This window comes from Urocitellus parryii, chromosome 11, assembly GCF_045843805.1.
Source record: "Urocitellus parryii isolate mUroPar1 chromosome 11, mUroPar1.hap1, whole genome shotgun sequence".
Taxonomy (NCBI): domain Eukaryota; kingdom Metazoa; phylum Chordata; class Mammalia; order Rodentia; family Sciuridae; genus Urocitellus; species Urocitellus parryii.
Window position 1 is genome coordinate 84,197,682 of NC_135541.1, and position 17,502 is coordinate 84,215,183.

A 17,502-nucleotide genomic window follows, 5' to 3' on the forward strand; every position below is an offset into this window, starting at 1 on the left:
TCACACTCTAAAACAAAAATAGGCAAATGATAATCATTAGAAGTAGATTTTTTAAAAATCTACAGACCACTTCTCAATCAGCTAATATCAACCTGATTGTAGCTAGTACACAAAAATCTACTATGTAGTATTCTTAGTTACAGTTTCTAACAAAAATTTTAAAGACTTTTTTTGTGTGTGATGCTGTGGATGGAGCACAGGTCTTTGCACATGCCAGGAAAGCACTCTACTGCTGGGCCATACCCCCAGTCCTAAAAGATAATTTTATTGTATTATACTATGATGGTTTTAGGAGCACAAACTTTGACATCAGATCAATTTGAACTCAAACTGGGGCTTACCTATAGTGTGATCTTGGGAATAACTTAACCACCCTAAGTCTCCATTCTCTCATTTATAAAACAGAAATTATAAACAAACGCTTCGTAAATTATTTCATTTAATCTTCACAAGAATCCTTATATAAATTGCCTAACACATTGACTGGCACAAAGTAGATACTCAGATAGTAGTAATTATTAGTTAAGAGTATTAATATCTAAAAATGTAGTTTTAAATAATTAGGTAACTGAATACTCAGAGATTAAAAAAAAAAGTTCCCAAGCCTCATAATTTGTAAGCATTTTGCAAATCTTGGAAGAAATACTTTGGTTTGGATCATATTAAAAAAAACAACATAATGAAGATTATTAATATACTATCCAATTTCAGGTCTGAGATAGAAAAAATTATATAGCATTATAATGAAGCAATTAGACTCCCAGTGCACCGTGCATGAAGTATGAAATGTTTTACTAACTAGCATAAAAGGTCAAAGGCTGTAGGCGAAAATAACTGGACATCTATTGTCAAGGCAGAACTCTTATCAGGATCTGAACATAAAATCAGTAAATCTTTAGAGCTTCTTGGCATAACTGACTACTGAAATTAAGTCTGGTTCTCTTTGCTTTTAAATATAATAAACTAAAGATATCTACAAGCCAGGGGCTGGAGATATAGCTCAGTTGGTAGAGTGCTTGCCTTGCATGCACAAGGCCCTGGGTTCAATCCCCAGCACCATATTAAAAAGAAAGAAATAAGAGGTATAAAAAAATATCTACAAGCCAAGCACAGTGGTGTATACCTCAAGCCCTAGCTATTTGGGAAGCTGAGGCCAAAGGATCATTTGAGATAAGGCACTGAAGACCAGCCTGGGCAACATAGTGAGACCCTATCTCAAAAAAAAAAAAAAAAAAAAAAACAATAATAACAAAAAAAAAACTACATATACTTTCTGATAACTCATGTGATAATAATGTATAATAATGCTAGGTAAGAAACTATCATCTGTGCCAAAACATCAACAAATATGCTATGACAGCCAAGATTTTACTTCTCTGAGGGGCTGGGAATGTAGCTCAGTGATAAAGAGTCTTTGCCTAGCATGTCTGATGCCCTGAGTTCAATGTGTAGCATGCAAAAAAAAATTTTAAAAAAATTGGTGCTTGAAAGAACAAAGTAGTACCAAAGATAGGCAAATAATACATGGATTTCAATGCTCATTCTTCCTTAGGTAAGTTACTTAACCCCTCTGTAACTTATAAAACAGGGATAATAACAGCACCAAAAGAATTTTAAGAATTGAGTGAAGGTACACAAAGCACTCAAGTAGTAACCATCACATATTAAATACTTGGTAAACATTAACTATTATTACCTTTACCATTATCACTACTATTACAGAACACTAAGCCTCATATAATTGTCTGATATATTATGTAGGCTGAAGGAAAGAATTAGCCCTGTCACACTGAATACCCCATGAGATAAAGACACTACTATTAAAAATATACTGAAAAATTGGGGCCGGGGCTGTGGCTCAGTGGTAGAGCACTTGCCTAGCATATATGAGGCACTGGGTTCGATCCCTAGCACCACATAAAAATAAAAACAAATAAAATAAAGGTATTTTGTCCATCAACAACTAAAAAAATCTTTTTTAAAAAATATATACTGAAAAATCAGAAAGATGTGCCAAAGAACTGCTCCTCTAGGTCCTAACTAAAGATATCCAAGCCTACCTCAATTCTGTCTGAGTTAGCTCTTTTTATCAAATTTCAGTCATTTTGCATTTATTTGAAATGATTATCCTAACACTATAAAAGATCTTTGCGGTACATCCAGAGAACCCCATCCACACAAGTAATATAAGTAACCAAATTAAAATAAAGTGACCAAATTAAAACACTCTTTTAAATTAGGATGCAGGGGTAGAAGCCAACATACCTCTTCAACACCAGAAAGTTTTGCTTTAAGTTCTCTAATACTGGAGTCTCCTTTATATTTCCTTTCAGTTAGGTCTTTATTAAGTGCCTCTAACTCTGACAATCTGTTCTGTAGCTGGTGGATATTTCGTTGATGGAGGATTTCTAAATCTTTTTTCTGTTGTTCATGCTGCTGTTGATATTGAACCTGTACCTATTATTGAATAAAAATAAATGAAAAAAAATCACAAATATATGTAAAGATTTGAAGAAAAATAACCCCAATTTCTTCTTTAAAGTTATTAGGTTTCCTGTTTTTAAAAAGGTCTATTTTCAATTATGGTTTTCAAGAAGGAGAAAGTACACCAATAAAAGCAAATCTACCATTGTGATCTTGTTCAGAATTTCTACTTCTCTTAAACTCACATGTTTGGAAGTAATGATCATTAAGTTAAGGGAAGAATGATATATGATTAAGTAAAAAAAGAAAACAAAAAAATGTATATCTAGTATGAACATATTTGCACTAAAGAAAAACTAGTACATAAGAACATTGTTCTTGCTTAAAGCACCACAGTATTGTTTCAGTTCTTAACAATCAGTGTGTGTATGTGTATATGTATGTATGTATGTATATATATATATATATATATATATATATATATATATATATATATATGTTTTATAATGGAAAAATATCTGTAACTGTAAAAATGGCCAGGTTTAATCACTGGTCCAATCTCATAGTCAGCAGTTACATTTTATCAACTATAAAATGTGAACATAGTTGTAATGATGCAATCTCTAATGCCTGTTCCAATCATACCACACTATCTATTAATGAACACTATCAAATTCAAAAATCTTTTTAAAAAGAAAGCATATTTTTTTTATTTTGAAAGATATATACATTCTTAAAGGCACATTGGGTATTACAGATAACATATAATCCTATACAAGGAGTCATTCTTAAAAATTTAGGAATATTCCTTTCTTGTCATTTATATATTCATATTAACATCCCACATTTATGCACAATATACATATTCAAATTTATGAAACAAAATCAAGACATGTACACAATTTAACCATATTTTTTATTCCTGTACAATTTACATGTTCTCCCTTTGAAAATATTTCATGCCATGGCTACTGATAATTCACCTAACCCCTGCTCCAATATAGACACTTTAGTTCCCAGTTTTTCACAATTACAAGTAAAACTGTATTAATCACAGATCTGAAATCCAAAATCAAAATTAGTTTCTCATAATCAAATTACAGATTGGAGAATATAAACAAAACAAAACAAAAAACTAATAAAGTTACAAGACTGGCCAGGTGTGGAGGCTCATGAATGTAATCCCAGAGATGCAGGAGGTTAGCAAGTTCAAGGGTAGCCTCAGCAATTTGGCAACTTAGTAACACCTGTCTCAAAAAAATAAAAAGGGCTGAAGATGGAGCTCACTGGTAAAGCACCCATGGGTTCAATCTCCAGTACCAAAATAAAAATAAAAAATAACATTCCAGAAAACTTGTTCCCATTCAAATTCTTATCAGTAGTGCAGGAAAACTCCTCTTTCATAAAATATTCTGAGACTCTTACAATTACTACTTTAGGGAGTCCCTCATTTTTGGAGAGAAAGGGCAAATGACATAAAAACCAGAAGGAGTCCATATAAAAATGAAAATACCATCATGTAAAATACTGAACAAGTAATCATGAAAAAAAAACTAGAATAAGCCTATGAAGACATTAAAGACAATCAATAGAGGACAAGTGCAGTACAAATAATGATTTTATTGTGGTCCTTTTCTAAAGAAAGAAAAAGAATGAGTGATAAGATTACAAAGTATATATTTGTTTACTTCTGAATCATTTGAACTTTTTAGAAAAAAAAATAAGAAAAATCATTTCCATTCTGGAAGACTAATCTTTGGCAGGATAGCTTCAGGAAAATAATAAAACCCAATGAAAAAGGGATAATTTGTACAGGTAGAAGCATATATGTCAAAAGAATATCTTATGGGGGGTAAGTAGGGAACAATGGAGGAACTTTGGATTGGACAGAGGGGAGGGAGGGAGGGAAAGGGGGTGGGAAAGATGGTGGAATGAAATGGACATTATTACCCTATATACATGTATGATTACACAACCAGTGTGATTCTGCACCATGCACAGCCAGAGGAATGAGAAGTTGTGCTCCATTTGTGTACAATGTGTCAAAATGTATTCTGTCATGTATAACTAATTAGAACAAATTAAAAGACTATCCTATATAGTCTTAGGGCACACAGTAGTTTTAGGAGAACATCAGATGCAGAAAATTATTTGGGGGATGGATTTATAAGAATCGAAAAACAAACATTAATAGAAAATTCTATGAAAAAGAAAAGTAAATAAGTAGGATCAAGAAAATAATACAGGACTGGGGCTGTGGCTCAGTGGGTTCAACCCTTAGCACCACGTAAAAATAAATAAACAAAATAAAAATATTGTGTCCATGTATAACTAAATTTTTTTTAAATAATAATAATACATAAAAGAAGGGCGATTCTACTTGTTGCTAGGACTTTCCTCACAGAAAATCTACTATTAATATAAAGAAATCATTGTAAAAACAATTAAGACAACTCACATATTGCTTTCTTTTAAATATTTTTTTAGTTGTAGATGGACACAATACCTTTATTTATTTATTTTTATGTGGTGCTGAGGATCAAACCCAGTGCCTCACGCATGCCAAACGAATGCGCTATCACTGAGCCACAAACCCAACCCAGTATATATTGTTTTTTAAAAGCATGAGAAATAAGTATGAACAGGTAAAACTAACCAATAATGACAGAAGTCAGACAAGTGATGACCTCCTACAAGAGTATTATATAAGTCAGGAAAGCACATGGGGGAACCTAGACGGGTAGTACAATTTTCCAAATCTTAATTTTGGTGAAAGTTACACATAAAAAAAATCATCTGTACCCAAGTGCAAACATCTGGTAAAGTGAATAAAAAATTTTAGTATTAAAAAAGCTATAAAACAGGGGCTGGGGATGTGGCTCAAGCCGTAGCGCGCTCGCCTGGCATGCGTGCGGCCCGGGTTCGATCCTCAGCACCACATACCAACAAAGATGTTGTGTCCGCCAAGAACTAAAAAATAAATATTAAAAAAAATTCTCTCTCTCTCTCTCTCTCTCTCTCCTCTCTCACTCTCTCTTTAAAAAAAAAAAAAAAAAAAGTCATGTTAAAGGTTGCTTATATTCCCTCTAAATCTAAGAAATGTAAATCATAACAAAGTACTTCCGTGATACCTATCAGGTTTCAAATAAGAAGGTTAATAATAATAATAATAATAATGAAATAATTATCTTAGGGATTATATTTAGTATGACTTTTTTGAGTGGCAAATTTACAGTATTCCTCAATATTTTATATAGCTATATTGCAATCTCAACAAAGAATGTCCAATGCACTATTGTTCGTAATAGCCAAAATATCAAAGCAGTTATATATCCCCCAGTAAGTAGATAACATTATATTCGATGAATACTATGCGGCCACTAAAAAGTAATATCTGAACTGATAGAATTATCTTATGCAAAGTGAAAAAGGCTATAATCTTTTTATCTAATAAGACTTTAATAGTACAAAACAAAATTAAACTCACCATGTGTGCACATATATCTATAATTATAATTTGCATTAGTATAAACAAATATTTATAAGTCACATATTATTTACACATGCAGAGAAAAGTTCAGAAAAATCACATCAAAATGTTTATAAATTATCTTTTAGTATAAGTTTGAAAGATAAACTTTCAATTTTTATATACTTCATAATGCTTGAACAATTTAAAGCAAGCATTTATTACTTTTATAATTAACAAAATCTACAGCAATAAAAATTTATTTTTCCAGTTACTTCTAATATTCTTACCTGTAAAGCCTTTTCCTTCTCATTCGTCAGTTCCTGAGAATGCTTATTTGTCAATGATGCTGTGTGTGATTCCCATTCATTCCGTAACTTTTCTAATTCTTGTATTTTTTCTGATAATGTCTATATTAGAATTTGGTACAAAATATTAAGATAATCTCCCGAATATTTTACACTTCTGAATAACACACAGCAATACTTAAAAGGGTATTAAAGAAAGTGAAATTTCAACTTGTTAAGACATACTCAAACCTTTTTTATATTTTTATATTTGATGTTTTATATTTGAGGGAATCAAGATTAGAATAAAAGGAATTTTAGAGCTCAAGTGGTCCAAAATTAAGCTTAATTATCTTTAATTAAACTTTTAATTATATCTAGCACTTAGCCTGGAATGGTGGCACACTCCTGTAAACTCAGCTACTGGGAAAACTTGAAAGAGAAAGACTGAAAGTTCAAGGCGAGACTGGGCAACTTAGCAAACCCTGTCTTAAAATAAAAAGGGCTGGAAATGTAGCTCAGTGGTAGAGTGCCCTTGGGTTTAATCTCCAGAAGCATTCTGGTATTAAGAAGTAAAGCAACCTAGGTGGAACACTCAAGTCATAAAGTGGAGTTAATTTCTTACACATGCAATGCAGTAACATGATCCCCAGTATTTTCTGCCTGAAGCCATGCAGCTTATCAGGTAATTTGGGGAAAATGTGTCAATTTAAAGGACCAATGGCAAAAATGCAGTAGCTACAACTGAAATGAGATGAAGCCCAGCAGAGGGATTAATTCTAACCATAAGGGAAGAAGGTTTAGAACATAGGAACTGAAAAGCCATTTTAAGTCAAAGAAATGAGGTGAATAAAAGGAGAGAAAAGAACTAATATATGATAGAAACTAAATATCTTATTTCATGAAGAATTACAGAAAGCATGTCATATTGGAGATGATAGAAGTTTTTAGTGGAATTAAGTAAAGGAGAAAGCATGACATTAAGGAAATTAGTAGGTGAAAGGTAGCAAAAAGCAGGGGAAATTCAATGGTAAAATACTTTGAAAGAAAATATAAAGCATGGACTTAATTCAAGAAGCAATTAAGAATCAATATCTGACTGACTTACAAAGACATTTTGACTTTCAAAATGAAATATGAATTACCTTTTGTGTCAAGTTCAGTTGTCTAGTAACATCATCTAGTGATTGTGTCAATGATAATATTTCTTCCTATTTATAAAAATAAAATAGTGCAGTTTATAATATAATTCAATCATTTGTAGCCTTGCTACTCAAAGTATAGTAAAATAAGTACCGGCATCATCCTAAGAGCTTGTTAGATACACAAAAATCTCAGATTTTCTAAATCAGAATCTGCATTTTAACAAGATCCCCAGATGATCTATGCACCATTTACAGTGGAAATGCACTGATGTATAACATTTAATGTAAAAAAATTTCTAAAAACTCTCAAGTGGCAACACTATGATTTTTCTTGTGCTATATATCTTATTACATTTTTTAATATTCAAGACACTTTAATATATATAATCTCATTTAAGAAGAGCTAGATAGAGTAGATATTCTCATAGATATATACCACTGATGGAATCATGACACAAGTGTTTTAGGTAGCCTGCCTAAGGTTATAGAACACTAGTAAAAATCTTGGGACCTAAGTTTCTCAATTTCTGGTCTAGTTCTATACTTGCCGTACCTCAACTAAATGAAAAACAACAAACTAAGTTCATTACATACAACAAACCTTTATTCAGAAACAAAAAATAAGGGCAATGCAGCTCTTTAGTGATTTATCAAAATACTTTGAAAACTAGTTTAAAAGAAAAACTTACCTTACTACATTTCAAACAACCTGCTAGGAATTTCTTTATTTCCACATCATTTCCAGGTAAGAGTTTTAGTGAGAGATGTGTAAGATGCTTAAAAGGATTTGTCTCTATCACATTTAAAAATGCAGGTGAATTATCCAAAATAGCTGCTGGAGAAACTAACTGTAGCAAAAACCTTTAAAAAGAAAATGTCCCATTATAACAAACTAATGAAATAATGAAGCTCCTCTTCTTAGAAAGACCAGAAAAGAGAGCACATTGAAATCATAGGGGCTAATGTAAAAGGACTCCTACTGGTAAAAGATAAGTTGGGGTGTTGGGGTGAGAAAGGTTGACAAAACACAGTAAATATATAAAAGTCCTTGAGTTCATAGTGAGAAGGCAGAAAGCAAAACCTAAAACCAAAAATTCATTGAATGCCACAGGAGTAAACAGTTTACGAGCTCCTAACTATGAAAGCTAACAATTTAAAAGTATGAATCAAGCATTTATGTTTTCTTATATGAACTTGCAAAGTCATCAAATAGCCCTGCTTGATAAGACAAAGTTGATAGAAGAATTATACCAGCGTAGAAATGATAGATTTAGAAAAGCATCATTTTGTTGTTCCTATAGAAATAAATGACTGAAAAATCATCAATTGATGAAACCAATATAAGGTTGATGGCAAATGGCTTAGGCATTAGCACCCCAGATATGAACATGTACATACTGAATCTTATATTTCTTGTTTTCCAAGATCAGTAAAAAGCAAATACTTGACACTATATTTTAGATAACTTCAGTGGTTTTGTCAAAACATGAGAATTAATAGTTAAATATTTCTGATTTTAATCAAGACTCCTTAAAGTTTGAAATTTAGTGGATCCCTACTCCAGTTTTAAAACAAATAGGGTTACTTAGAATTCATGGAAATATTTTGCCATCAGCTCATCTTTCAAAGGCATCTATCTTGTTTAATAATATAGTATTCTCATGCAACTTACCTTGGAATTTCTTTAACATGTTCTTGAGTACACTGTTGAAGGAGATCTATAAATTTTTGTGGGAAAGCTAAGAAGTCTACCAGAAGACCTTGCTGGAATTTTAAACTATATAAGAAACAGGAAAAGAATTTTTTAAAAAATTTAATTACTATCTTTTATATAATTAATACCCTAAAAGATTTTTTCTTTACTAAACACCTATTATAATCAAGAACTAAGCTAGGGAATTTTATATTTTATAGAATTTACTTAATGAGAGAAAAAAGTAAAGAAATTTAGTCAAAGCTAGAAATTTCTGAGCTGTTATATGTAGACTTCTGATATTCTATGAATATTTATTTTCAAAGACATCCTTAATCAAGTGTGGGAGGCCGACATAGCATGTAACCAGCGTTTGCTTCCCCTCCTGATCAGCTGAGGCACTGTAGGTCACCCTGTGATCTGGTTGCTTTTAAGTAACTGAAGACGGTAGCCAGATCTTGAAGGTAAAGAAAACATAAATGTGTCTCCCTGGATGGGCGTGTCTTCCTACAGCCCCATGGGTTGAGCTATGCTCACTTGTTCCTTTGTGATATTACCCCTTGCCCTGTTTGGGATAGAATGTTCCTTGGAAACGCCCTTTGTGTGTCCCCTGCCTTTGGGTGTGGCCTTCCTAGATGTCAGTCAACCTGCTGACAGCAGACATCATGAAGCTAGACTCAGCCCCTTAAAACCAGACCCCTTTGCCTCATTTGAATGGCTTCTCCTCAATAAAAGGGGTTAGCACTTGCTTTCTCTCTCTCCTTCTGCAGACCCTTAAGGTCAGAGGAGCCGTCACAGCATCCCCAAAGAAAAAGGTATTTCTGTCTCTTGTGTGGTTATTTCATGCAGCCCAGTTCCCCTGGAGTGACCCCTGAGTGTTTCAAGTGTACAACAAACAATCCAGTATTCCCAGAATAACTAAAAGTTCTAAGTAGGTATGTTTCAAACAGAATAGTACAAATACATTCATATAACTGAGAAACTTATTCCTAGTTTTAAATATAAGAACAGAAAAAAAATTACTTACCTTTGAAAATCTTCCTCAGATATAATAAGATTATACAGAAAAAATGGATCTGTATCATCAGTCAGACGAATAACCAAATCCTAAAAAGAAGATTTAAAAAAAAAAATGTTTTCAGAAGATCTTCCCTCTTGAAAGGAAAATTATCCAGTAAGATCAACATATTACCATGATTACTTTAGTTAACTTTGTTTTCTGGTGCTGTTTATTTTTTATTGTTCTTTAGAGACTTAGAATCTTAAACAGGAGTAGATATTCTGCTACTTGAAAGCCTTAGAGAGGTCTGTAAAAGTAAATTAAAAACTAGGAATTGAAAGTTTAGGAATATAATCCTATCAGAGGCATAGGGAAATTTAGATGAGTCTTTACTGCACTATGGCATAATGGCAAAAATACTCTTTACCACTGAACGTACTGCATTCAATTATATTTTGCTTTCCTTAAATTTCCTTAAACCTGGTATTTCATAAGCAATAAGTGTATCAACAGAAGAGAGGAATAATCATCCATCCAAGAGAAGGAAGGAGCTTCTGGGGCTCAGGTAAAAGATAAGTATCAGGTGACGTACTGCCAGGTATTCTTATTAAGGGTCTATTCTCTCCTACTCCAGCTGGCTAACCCATCTGTCTTCATTTTTCTAACAAAGTGTGTTCCTTTCATAAAGGCTACTTCCCAGGTTATCAAATTTACAGTGTGGCAGAGCATTATAGCAGCCAATGCTGACAGAAACAGACATCAAAATTATGTATGCAAGGAAAATATGGTGTAACTACAAGATGAGCAGGGACTAATAAAGCACTAAGCATTCATGTTATGAATAAGTTTGAAGTAAAATCTATTCATGACTACCAAGGAACTGCTGGGCCCTAAAAAAATCTAAGCCATTAATAAGTAGAGCTAGGAAAATGAAGAGGTTCAGCAGGTACAAGGAATAATACCAAAAATGCAATCAATAATCTCCGCCCTGGAAAATTAATCATTCAGGTATTTGCTCTGCCTTATAATGCCCCATTGTTAAGCAGCTTCTACTGAAGTACTTCTTGAAATTCACTCCAAGATATTAGAAATTCACTCCAAGATATTATTAAACAAAACAAAAACAAAAGCTACTACTTAGGTCCTAAATATGTTCAGGGAAAGCTATAACAGAGAAAGCAAATGCTGTATTTCTTAGCCCTCTGGTCTATTTCCTTAGCTCTGTTAATGACTCTTACTTTTGAAGATCAGATGGAACCAATGTTCCAAGTGCCTGTCTTCAAAAAGTAAAGATTCAAGAACTTCTCTTTAGTACTTCAATTTATTCTGTTCGCACATTTATAGCATGAAATGCCAATTTTTTAAAGCAGCAGAACATATCCTTGCAACTTTTAAATGTTCTGGGCAAACCTAAGGAGATTGTTACCACAACCCCTAATTCTTCATGTATGATTTAAAAATATATGATATAATTATATTCTAGTTGTCTCAGTAGATTTCACCATCTTAGACTGAAAGTTACAAAATGGCCCAAAATTAAAAAGCAAGATCTAAAACTGAAGACCTCCCGTTCTTGAAAAAACAAAATAATTATCTACAATATTCAGAAATTATCACATTTTGAAAAGCAATACTAACCTTTCTATGAACTGGATTAGAAACTGATTGCAGTTCAATGCTTACTCTAACATTTATTCTCCTATATGAAAAGACAATGCCAACAGTTAGAAACATTCAGATGAAACAAGTTATCACCATCATTTGTATTAACTACTTTTAAGTCTTAAAAGCCACAAGACTCTTCACAAGACCTTTTACTTATTTTGCTATGCTGAGGATTAAACCTATTACCTTGAGCATGCCAAGCAAGAACTCTACATCCACATCCCCAGCCCAATGGACTTTCAGAAAGCACACTGGATTTGTAGTTTGTTATTGTTGTTCTTCTACTAAGTAACCTAGTAGCTTTTAAAGCTAAATTTTTCTCACCTGTAACATGGGGGATAGGATAAATGGGATAACAAATACGCCTGATACCACTCTGGTATATAAACATACTGCCCTGATTCCAAAATACCATCTATTGAAAGACAAACCATCAATTTAGTAAAATCTTTTTTCATTAAGAAAAAAAAAATAGGATTTCAAGTGATCGAATTGACTTATGACAGATTACATTTTAAAAACTTAAAATGTAGCTGGACCGGGTAGCACACACCTACAATCTCAGAGAGACTCCGAAGGCTGAGGCAGGAGGATCACAAGTTAAAGGCCAAGGCCATCCTCAGCAACTTTGTGACCCTGTCTCTCAAAAAAATTAAGAAAGAACTGGGGACATGGCTCAGTGATAAAGAACCCCCTGGATTAAATCCCCAGTACTAAAAATAAAAAACTTGAAATATGAATATTAGGGCTGGGGATGTGGCTCAAGCGGTAGCGTGCTCGCCTGGCATGCGTGCGGCCCGGGTTCGATCCTCAGCACCACATACAGACAAAGATGCTATGTCCGCCAAATACTGAAAAATAAATATTAAAGTTCTCTCTCTCTCTCTCTCTCCCTCTTTAAAAAAAAAAAAAGAAATATGAATATTAGAATGAAGAATATAACATTCTCCCTACTCTTCTGCACACATACATGTTTTTTAGATATACAAACTAAGACTTTTCCACATTCTACTACTTATCTACTACAGAAAAAAAAAAGTATACATATTGCAATCGAGTATTAATGGGAAAACTTGGAAACGATTCTCTAAGATTCAACTGCTTAGGTATTTTATCCTCTAATTGGTAACTGTATATTCCTTTAAAATGTGTCATTTTTGTTAAGTTTTTTACTGAAAATATGAGTAAATGCTAAATATTAGTTTATATGAGGAAGTTAAATGTTACCACTTAACTGTTATCTGAAAAGTAATAGCAGCACTGATCTACACCACAAAGACAGAAAGAATTACTTTTAAAATGAGAATATGGTATTTCTATTTTTCTAGTATTGTAGAGCAATGTATGTGAAACACATCAGAATACCACTTCAATTTCACTTAAATTAAGCTTTCTTGGGAGGAAAAAAACTTCAACTTCCTAATTTGTAAGACAAGCAAATTCAATTAGATGGTTTGTGAGGATTTTTTTAGTTCTACAATGTCATTATGTCATGTTTGGTTTTCATCTTTCTAAGTTTATTCAAGAACATACTCCCATAGTGATATGAACTGTGACAACTTTTTATGCTTTACAGCTTCAGTTTTAGAATCAATGTCAGACTTCATAATTTGTAGGAAAAAAAATTCAAGAAACATCTATTTAATAAAATGTCCTTTATATGATAATTTACCAATCATATAATTATATTCTTGCATATATTCAAAATGCCTATATGTATTAGTTGTTGGAAGGAAAATGGAGGCAAGATCCATAAATTAAACATTCTCCATGTTTACTTTGATAACACCATAGAAATATCTTGTAGAGAAAACACCAGGGTGCATGCCTGTAATCCCAGCAACTCGAGTGGCTAAGGCAGGAGGATAGCAAGTTAGGGTCTCACTCAGCAACTCAGTGAGACTCTAAGCAGCAGACCCTGTCTCAAAATAAAAGATAAAAAAAAAAAAAAAAAAAAAAAGAGGTGTGGCTGTGGTTCAGTAGTAAAGTGCCTCTAGGTTCAATCCCCAATACAAAAAAAAAAATTGTAGGAAAATCTGAGCTTTCAGAAATATCTATCTGAAATCACAAATCTTATTTTCTCTATATAATGGTTAATGACAAAAGACCTATATAAAATAAATCAATAAAATCTCAATAGAAGGTATTTCTTATCTCAGTATGTGTCCCACTCTGAATACTATGAATCTACATAACATCCTCCAGGTAGTAGATTTGAACAGGTGTTCTCTTATTTAAAAAAGCATCTTAAACTTCAGACACTAGATGAACTGGATTCTAGCCCACTGCTGTCACCCAGTAGCTGTGATCCTAACCTCTCAATCCAAACAAATGAAAGCTACTCTAGCCAGCTACTATGCCTGGTGCTAGGGATACAAACAGAAACAAACATGGTCCATGTTTTCAAATTGAGGTCAGATTAAATCACTTTTCCATAGATTTGCTTCTGATTATATTTTATGAATTCTTGAGAAGGGAAAGGTTACCAATACTAACTGAGTACCTGGTAGACAATTTACATATCTTATTTAACAACAATAATCTTATCTACTTTAACAAATAGTTTAAATCATTCTAAAAAAATTTTTATGGAAGAACACAAACCACATTGCAAAGACTAAATTAGAACTCAGATGTCTCATGTACACCATGCTAATAAAATGAATAATTACTTTCAACTTGGGCAACTTTAAAAGATCCTTATAATGAAAGAATTTAACATACACCTTGGAGATTATGAAAGAAAAAGCATTGAGGCAGAGAAAATAGCAGGAATAAAGTACGGTATAGAGAGAGTATGAGATACATTCAGAAAATAACAATAATTCTTTCATAACTAACATACCAGAGTGGATTTTTTTTTTTTTTTGAGGAAAGAAAACTGGAAAAGCAGGTTGGTAACAAATCATGGACTTCAAAACTTGACATCATTTTCCTCCAGAGTTCCCTGATCATTAATTACCTCTATTCTTAACTGAATTTCTTTCTTCTCTATGACTTCACACTATATCAATAGCTAAAGTTTAATGAATGTTTATTATACTCTAGGCACTATTCTAAGCACCTTAAATGTATTAACTCATTTCATCCTCATAATAATCCCATGAGATAGGTACTATTATCATGAATTTTAAAATTCGACACAGATAAGTTAAATAAATTGTATGAGATCAGGGCTAGGGGTATAGTACAATGGTGGAACACAGGCCTAGCATATGTAAGGCCCTAGGTTCACACCCTCAGTACACATACACACAAACACAAAATATCATAAAAAAGCTTTTAAAAAAATTGTACAAGATCAAACAGTGAATAAGTGGCAAAACTAGAATTTAAACCAAGGCAATCTGGCTCCAGAGCCCATACTTGTGCTGTGCTGCCTTTCTAAAGGAAATCTTTTGATTTCCCGAATTGAACTCTGAGTTCCTTGAGGGCACAACAATCATTGTTTTTTTGTTTGTTTGTTTGTTTGTTTAGTGAGTGAAGGAAAAGGGAGCATTTCTATCCTTAGCACCTAGGACAGTTTCTGGTACATAGTAGCCATTTGCATCTATTGGTTGAGTTGACTGGCCTTGAATAATTAAAGAAATCTAAGAGGTTGTTCTTCTATAGGTTAGGAATAGTAAATTATTCTGTAAAGTGCCAGAGAGTAAATATTTTAGGCTTTTCAGGTTACAGGGTCTCTGTCTCAATTACACATTTCTTTCTTTCCTTCCCTGCAGTTCCTCCCTCTCCCCATCCCCTGCCCCACCAATGCTGTGAATAGAACCCAGAGCCCCACAAATGCTAGGCAACTGCTCTGCCACTGAGAAATATCTCCGATCATCCCCCTGCAAAAAAAAAGACACCATAGTACAATTACTCATTTCTACCCTTGTGCAAAAATCAGCCAGAGACAATTTGTAAGCAAATAAACATGGCTATGTTCAAATAAAGTTTTATTTACAGTGGCCCATCTGTCTCACTGACTATTTAGTTTGCTGAATTATGCTACAGATCCTAAGACTATATGAAAGATTACTAACAAGAAGAATGAAAAAGCTGAAATTATGTTTTAAGACGATAAACTGAGATAACAATGTACAGAAGGAAAAGAGCTAAGAGTTTCAATGTTGGAACCAGAAATGATGATCCCTTTTTCTTTGTATAATCATTGTAGAACAGTGTTGTCCTATTAGATCTGCGACAATGCAGGTCACAAATATGAGCAATGTATGTAATAATTTAAATTTTCTAGAAACCACATTTTTAAAAAGCTTTAAAAAGCAGGTAAACTAATCTTAAGAATGCATTTTATCTGGCCAAATATATCTCAAATATTGCCATTTTATCAAAATGAAAACTGAGAAAGTTTACATTCTTTTTTCCCCACACAACATGTTTTCAAAATCCAGTGTGCATTTCACACAGCACATCAGTTTGGATGTGGCTAGTGGATACCATACTAGCAGAACAAAAGAATAAAAAAAACTAGGGGGTGGTGGTGGTTGTTGTTATATAGCTCAGTGGTAAAGCATGTGCTTAACATGAGCAAGAGCCCGGGTTCCATCCTCAAAACCAAAAAAGAAGAGGACAAAGAATGACCAAGCCAAATAACAGATCTCCCATATGAACCTTTGGTTTTGGTACCATCTCCTGTCTGGCTTGCCAACTCATTTTAGATTCAATTCTTAATTACATACTACAGTTTAACATTACTGGCAACTCAATAAATCAATGTCATTTTATGCTACACTCTATGCCATTTAGTTTTTAACATACATTTTCCACTTGATCCTCATTAACAACTATGTGGGTAGTATGCTCTATCAATGTCACAGATGAGGAAGCAATGTTCACAGAAGCTAAGAGAGAGTCCGTGGGTGTAATGAAGAAAAAAAATTAGATCTCCTGACTTCTAGTCCAGCCTATTTAGGGTCTAGTGGCACCACTACCTTAGTCAACGTTGCAATTTTGCACTTAGTTGAGAGGCTGGCCTGTCTTTCCTCTACTGGGCTGTAAACTACACTAAGACCAATGTATGCCCCGCTCTCTGCCAGGTGTTTACATGGAGGCAACATTTCTTGAGTGAATTCGCTGAGTTTCCGATTTTCTCATTGTTTTTGATCAATTAAAAGTAATTTTATGAGTAATGTGAATAAGACCACTGAAATTATTTATTTTTAGTTGAAGTTGAAAAATGTATTCCCAGTATGCTTCAAAGGAGAATGAAAAAAATGGCTGGAGGCCAAGGCCCAAGTTCTCAGGCTGACTCAGCCACGAGCTCACCGTGAGCCCTGGTGTCAATTAATTTCTCTGGGCCAGAGCTCTTACCTGCCAAAAATGAACACTAGCCTACCATCTGCACGGTGCCATTCGGAAGTTAGGATTTTTGACATACTCAAAGTGAGTCGGTTTCCCATTTCCTCATCCCTTTCCTTTCGTCCCCTCTGTAACAGCCAACTCGGGGAAAGACGAAACCAGGAGGTCCCCGCTGGGTTCTCTCTAAGTTTCCTAGGGGCCAGCCCGACACCCAGCCGCAAGCCGGTACCCACCGGCCGAAGCCGCCATTTTCCCCATTGGCCCGACCCCAACCGCCACCCGCCGACACTGGGTGACGCGGACCTAACCTTTCTTCGCAGTCTTTGCATTTCATCTGCAGCGGAACTAGTTGCTGGAACAGAACTTGGCTCATGTTGGACCCCCTGCCCCGGCCGCTGTGCGGAAAAGCCAAACAGGCCGGCCCGCGGTAGTAGCCTGAAAGACGTGCGGGTCCTGACAGAGTTTTGAGTTTGGCGCTCGGCTCCCGCGGAGGAGGCGGGGAGAAACAGAGGGAAAAC

General features: G+C 34.0%; 1 protein-coding gene across 3 annotated transcripts in view; it reads right to left on the reverse strand.

Annotated features, from left to right (window-relative positions):
• Sass6 (SAS-6 centriolar assembly protein) overlaps positions 1-17,433 on the reverse strand; it is a 40,454-nt gene extending 23,021 nt beyond the window's left edge. For 2 of the 3 annotated variants that reach the window (XM_026379407.2, XM_026379409.2), the window contains exons 1-8: positions 17,293-17,433; positions 11,657-11,717; positions 10,046-10,125; positions 8,998-9,102; positions 8,015-8,186; positions 7,326-7,391; positions 6,184-6,303; positions 2,266-2,457 (exon numbers count right to left, since the gene is read on the reverse strand). In XM_026379407.2, the coding sequence (XP_026235192.1) occupies positions 2,266-2,457; positions 6,184-6,303; positions 7,326-7,391; positions 8,015-8,186; positions 8,998-9,102; positions 10,046-10,125; positions 11,657-11,717; positions 17,293-17,357 (861 nt within the window). In that variant the 5' untranslated portion in view covers positions 17,358-17,433. The remainder of the gene's footprint in view (positions 1-2,265; positions 2,458-6,183; positions 6,304-7,325; positions 7,392-8,014; positions 8,187-8,997; positions 9,103-10,045; positions 10,126-11,656; positions 11,718-17,292) is intronic. The other variant, XM_026379410.2, reaches the window with a different exon arrangement.
• Positions 17,434-17,502: the final 69 nt, after the last annotated feature.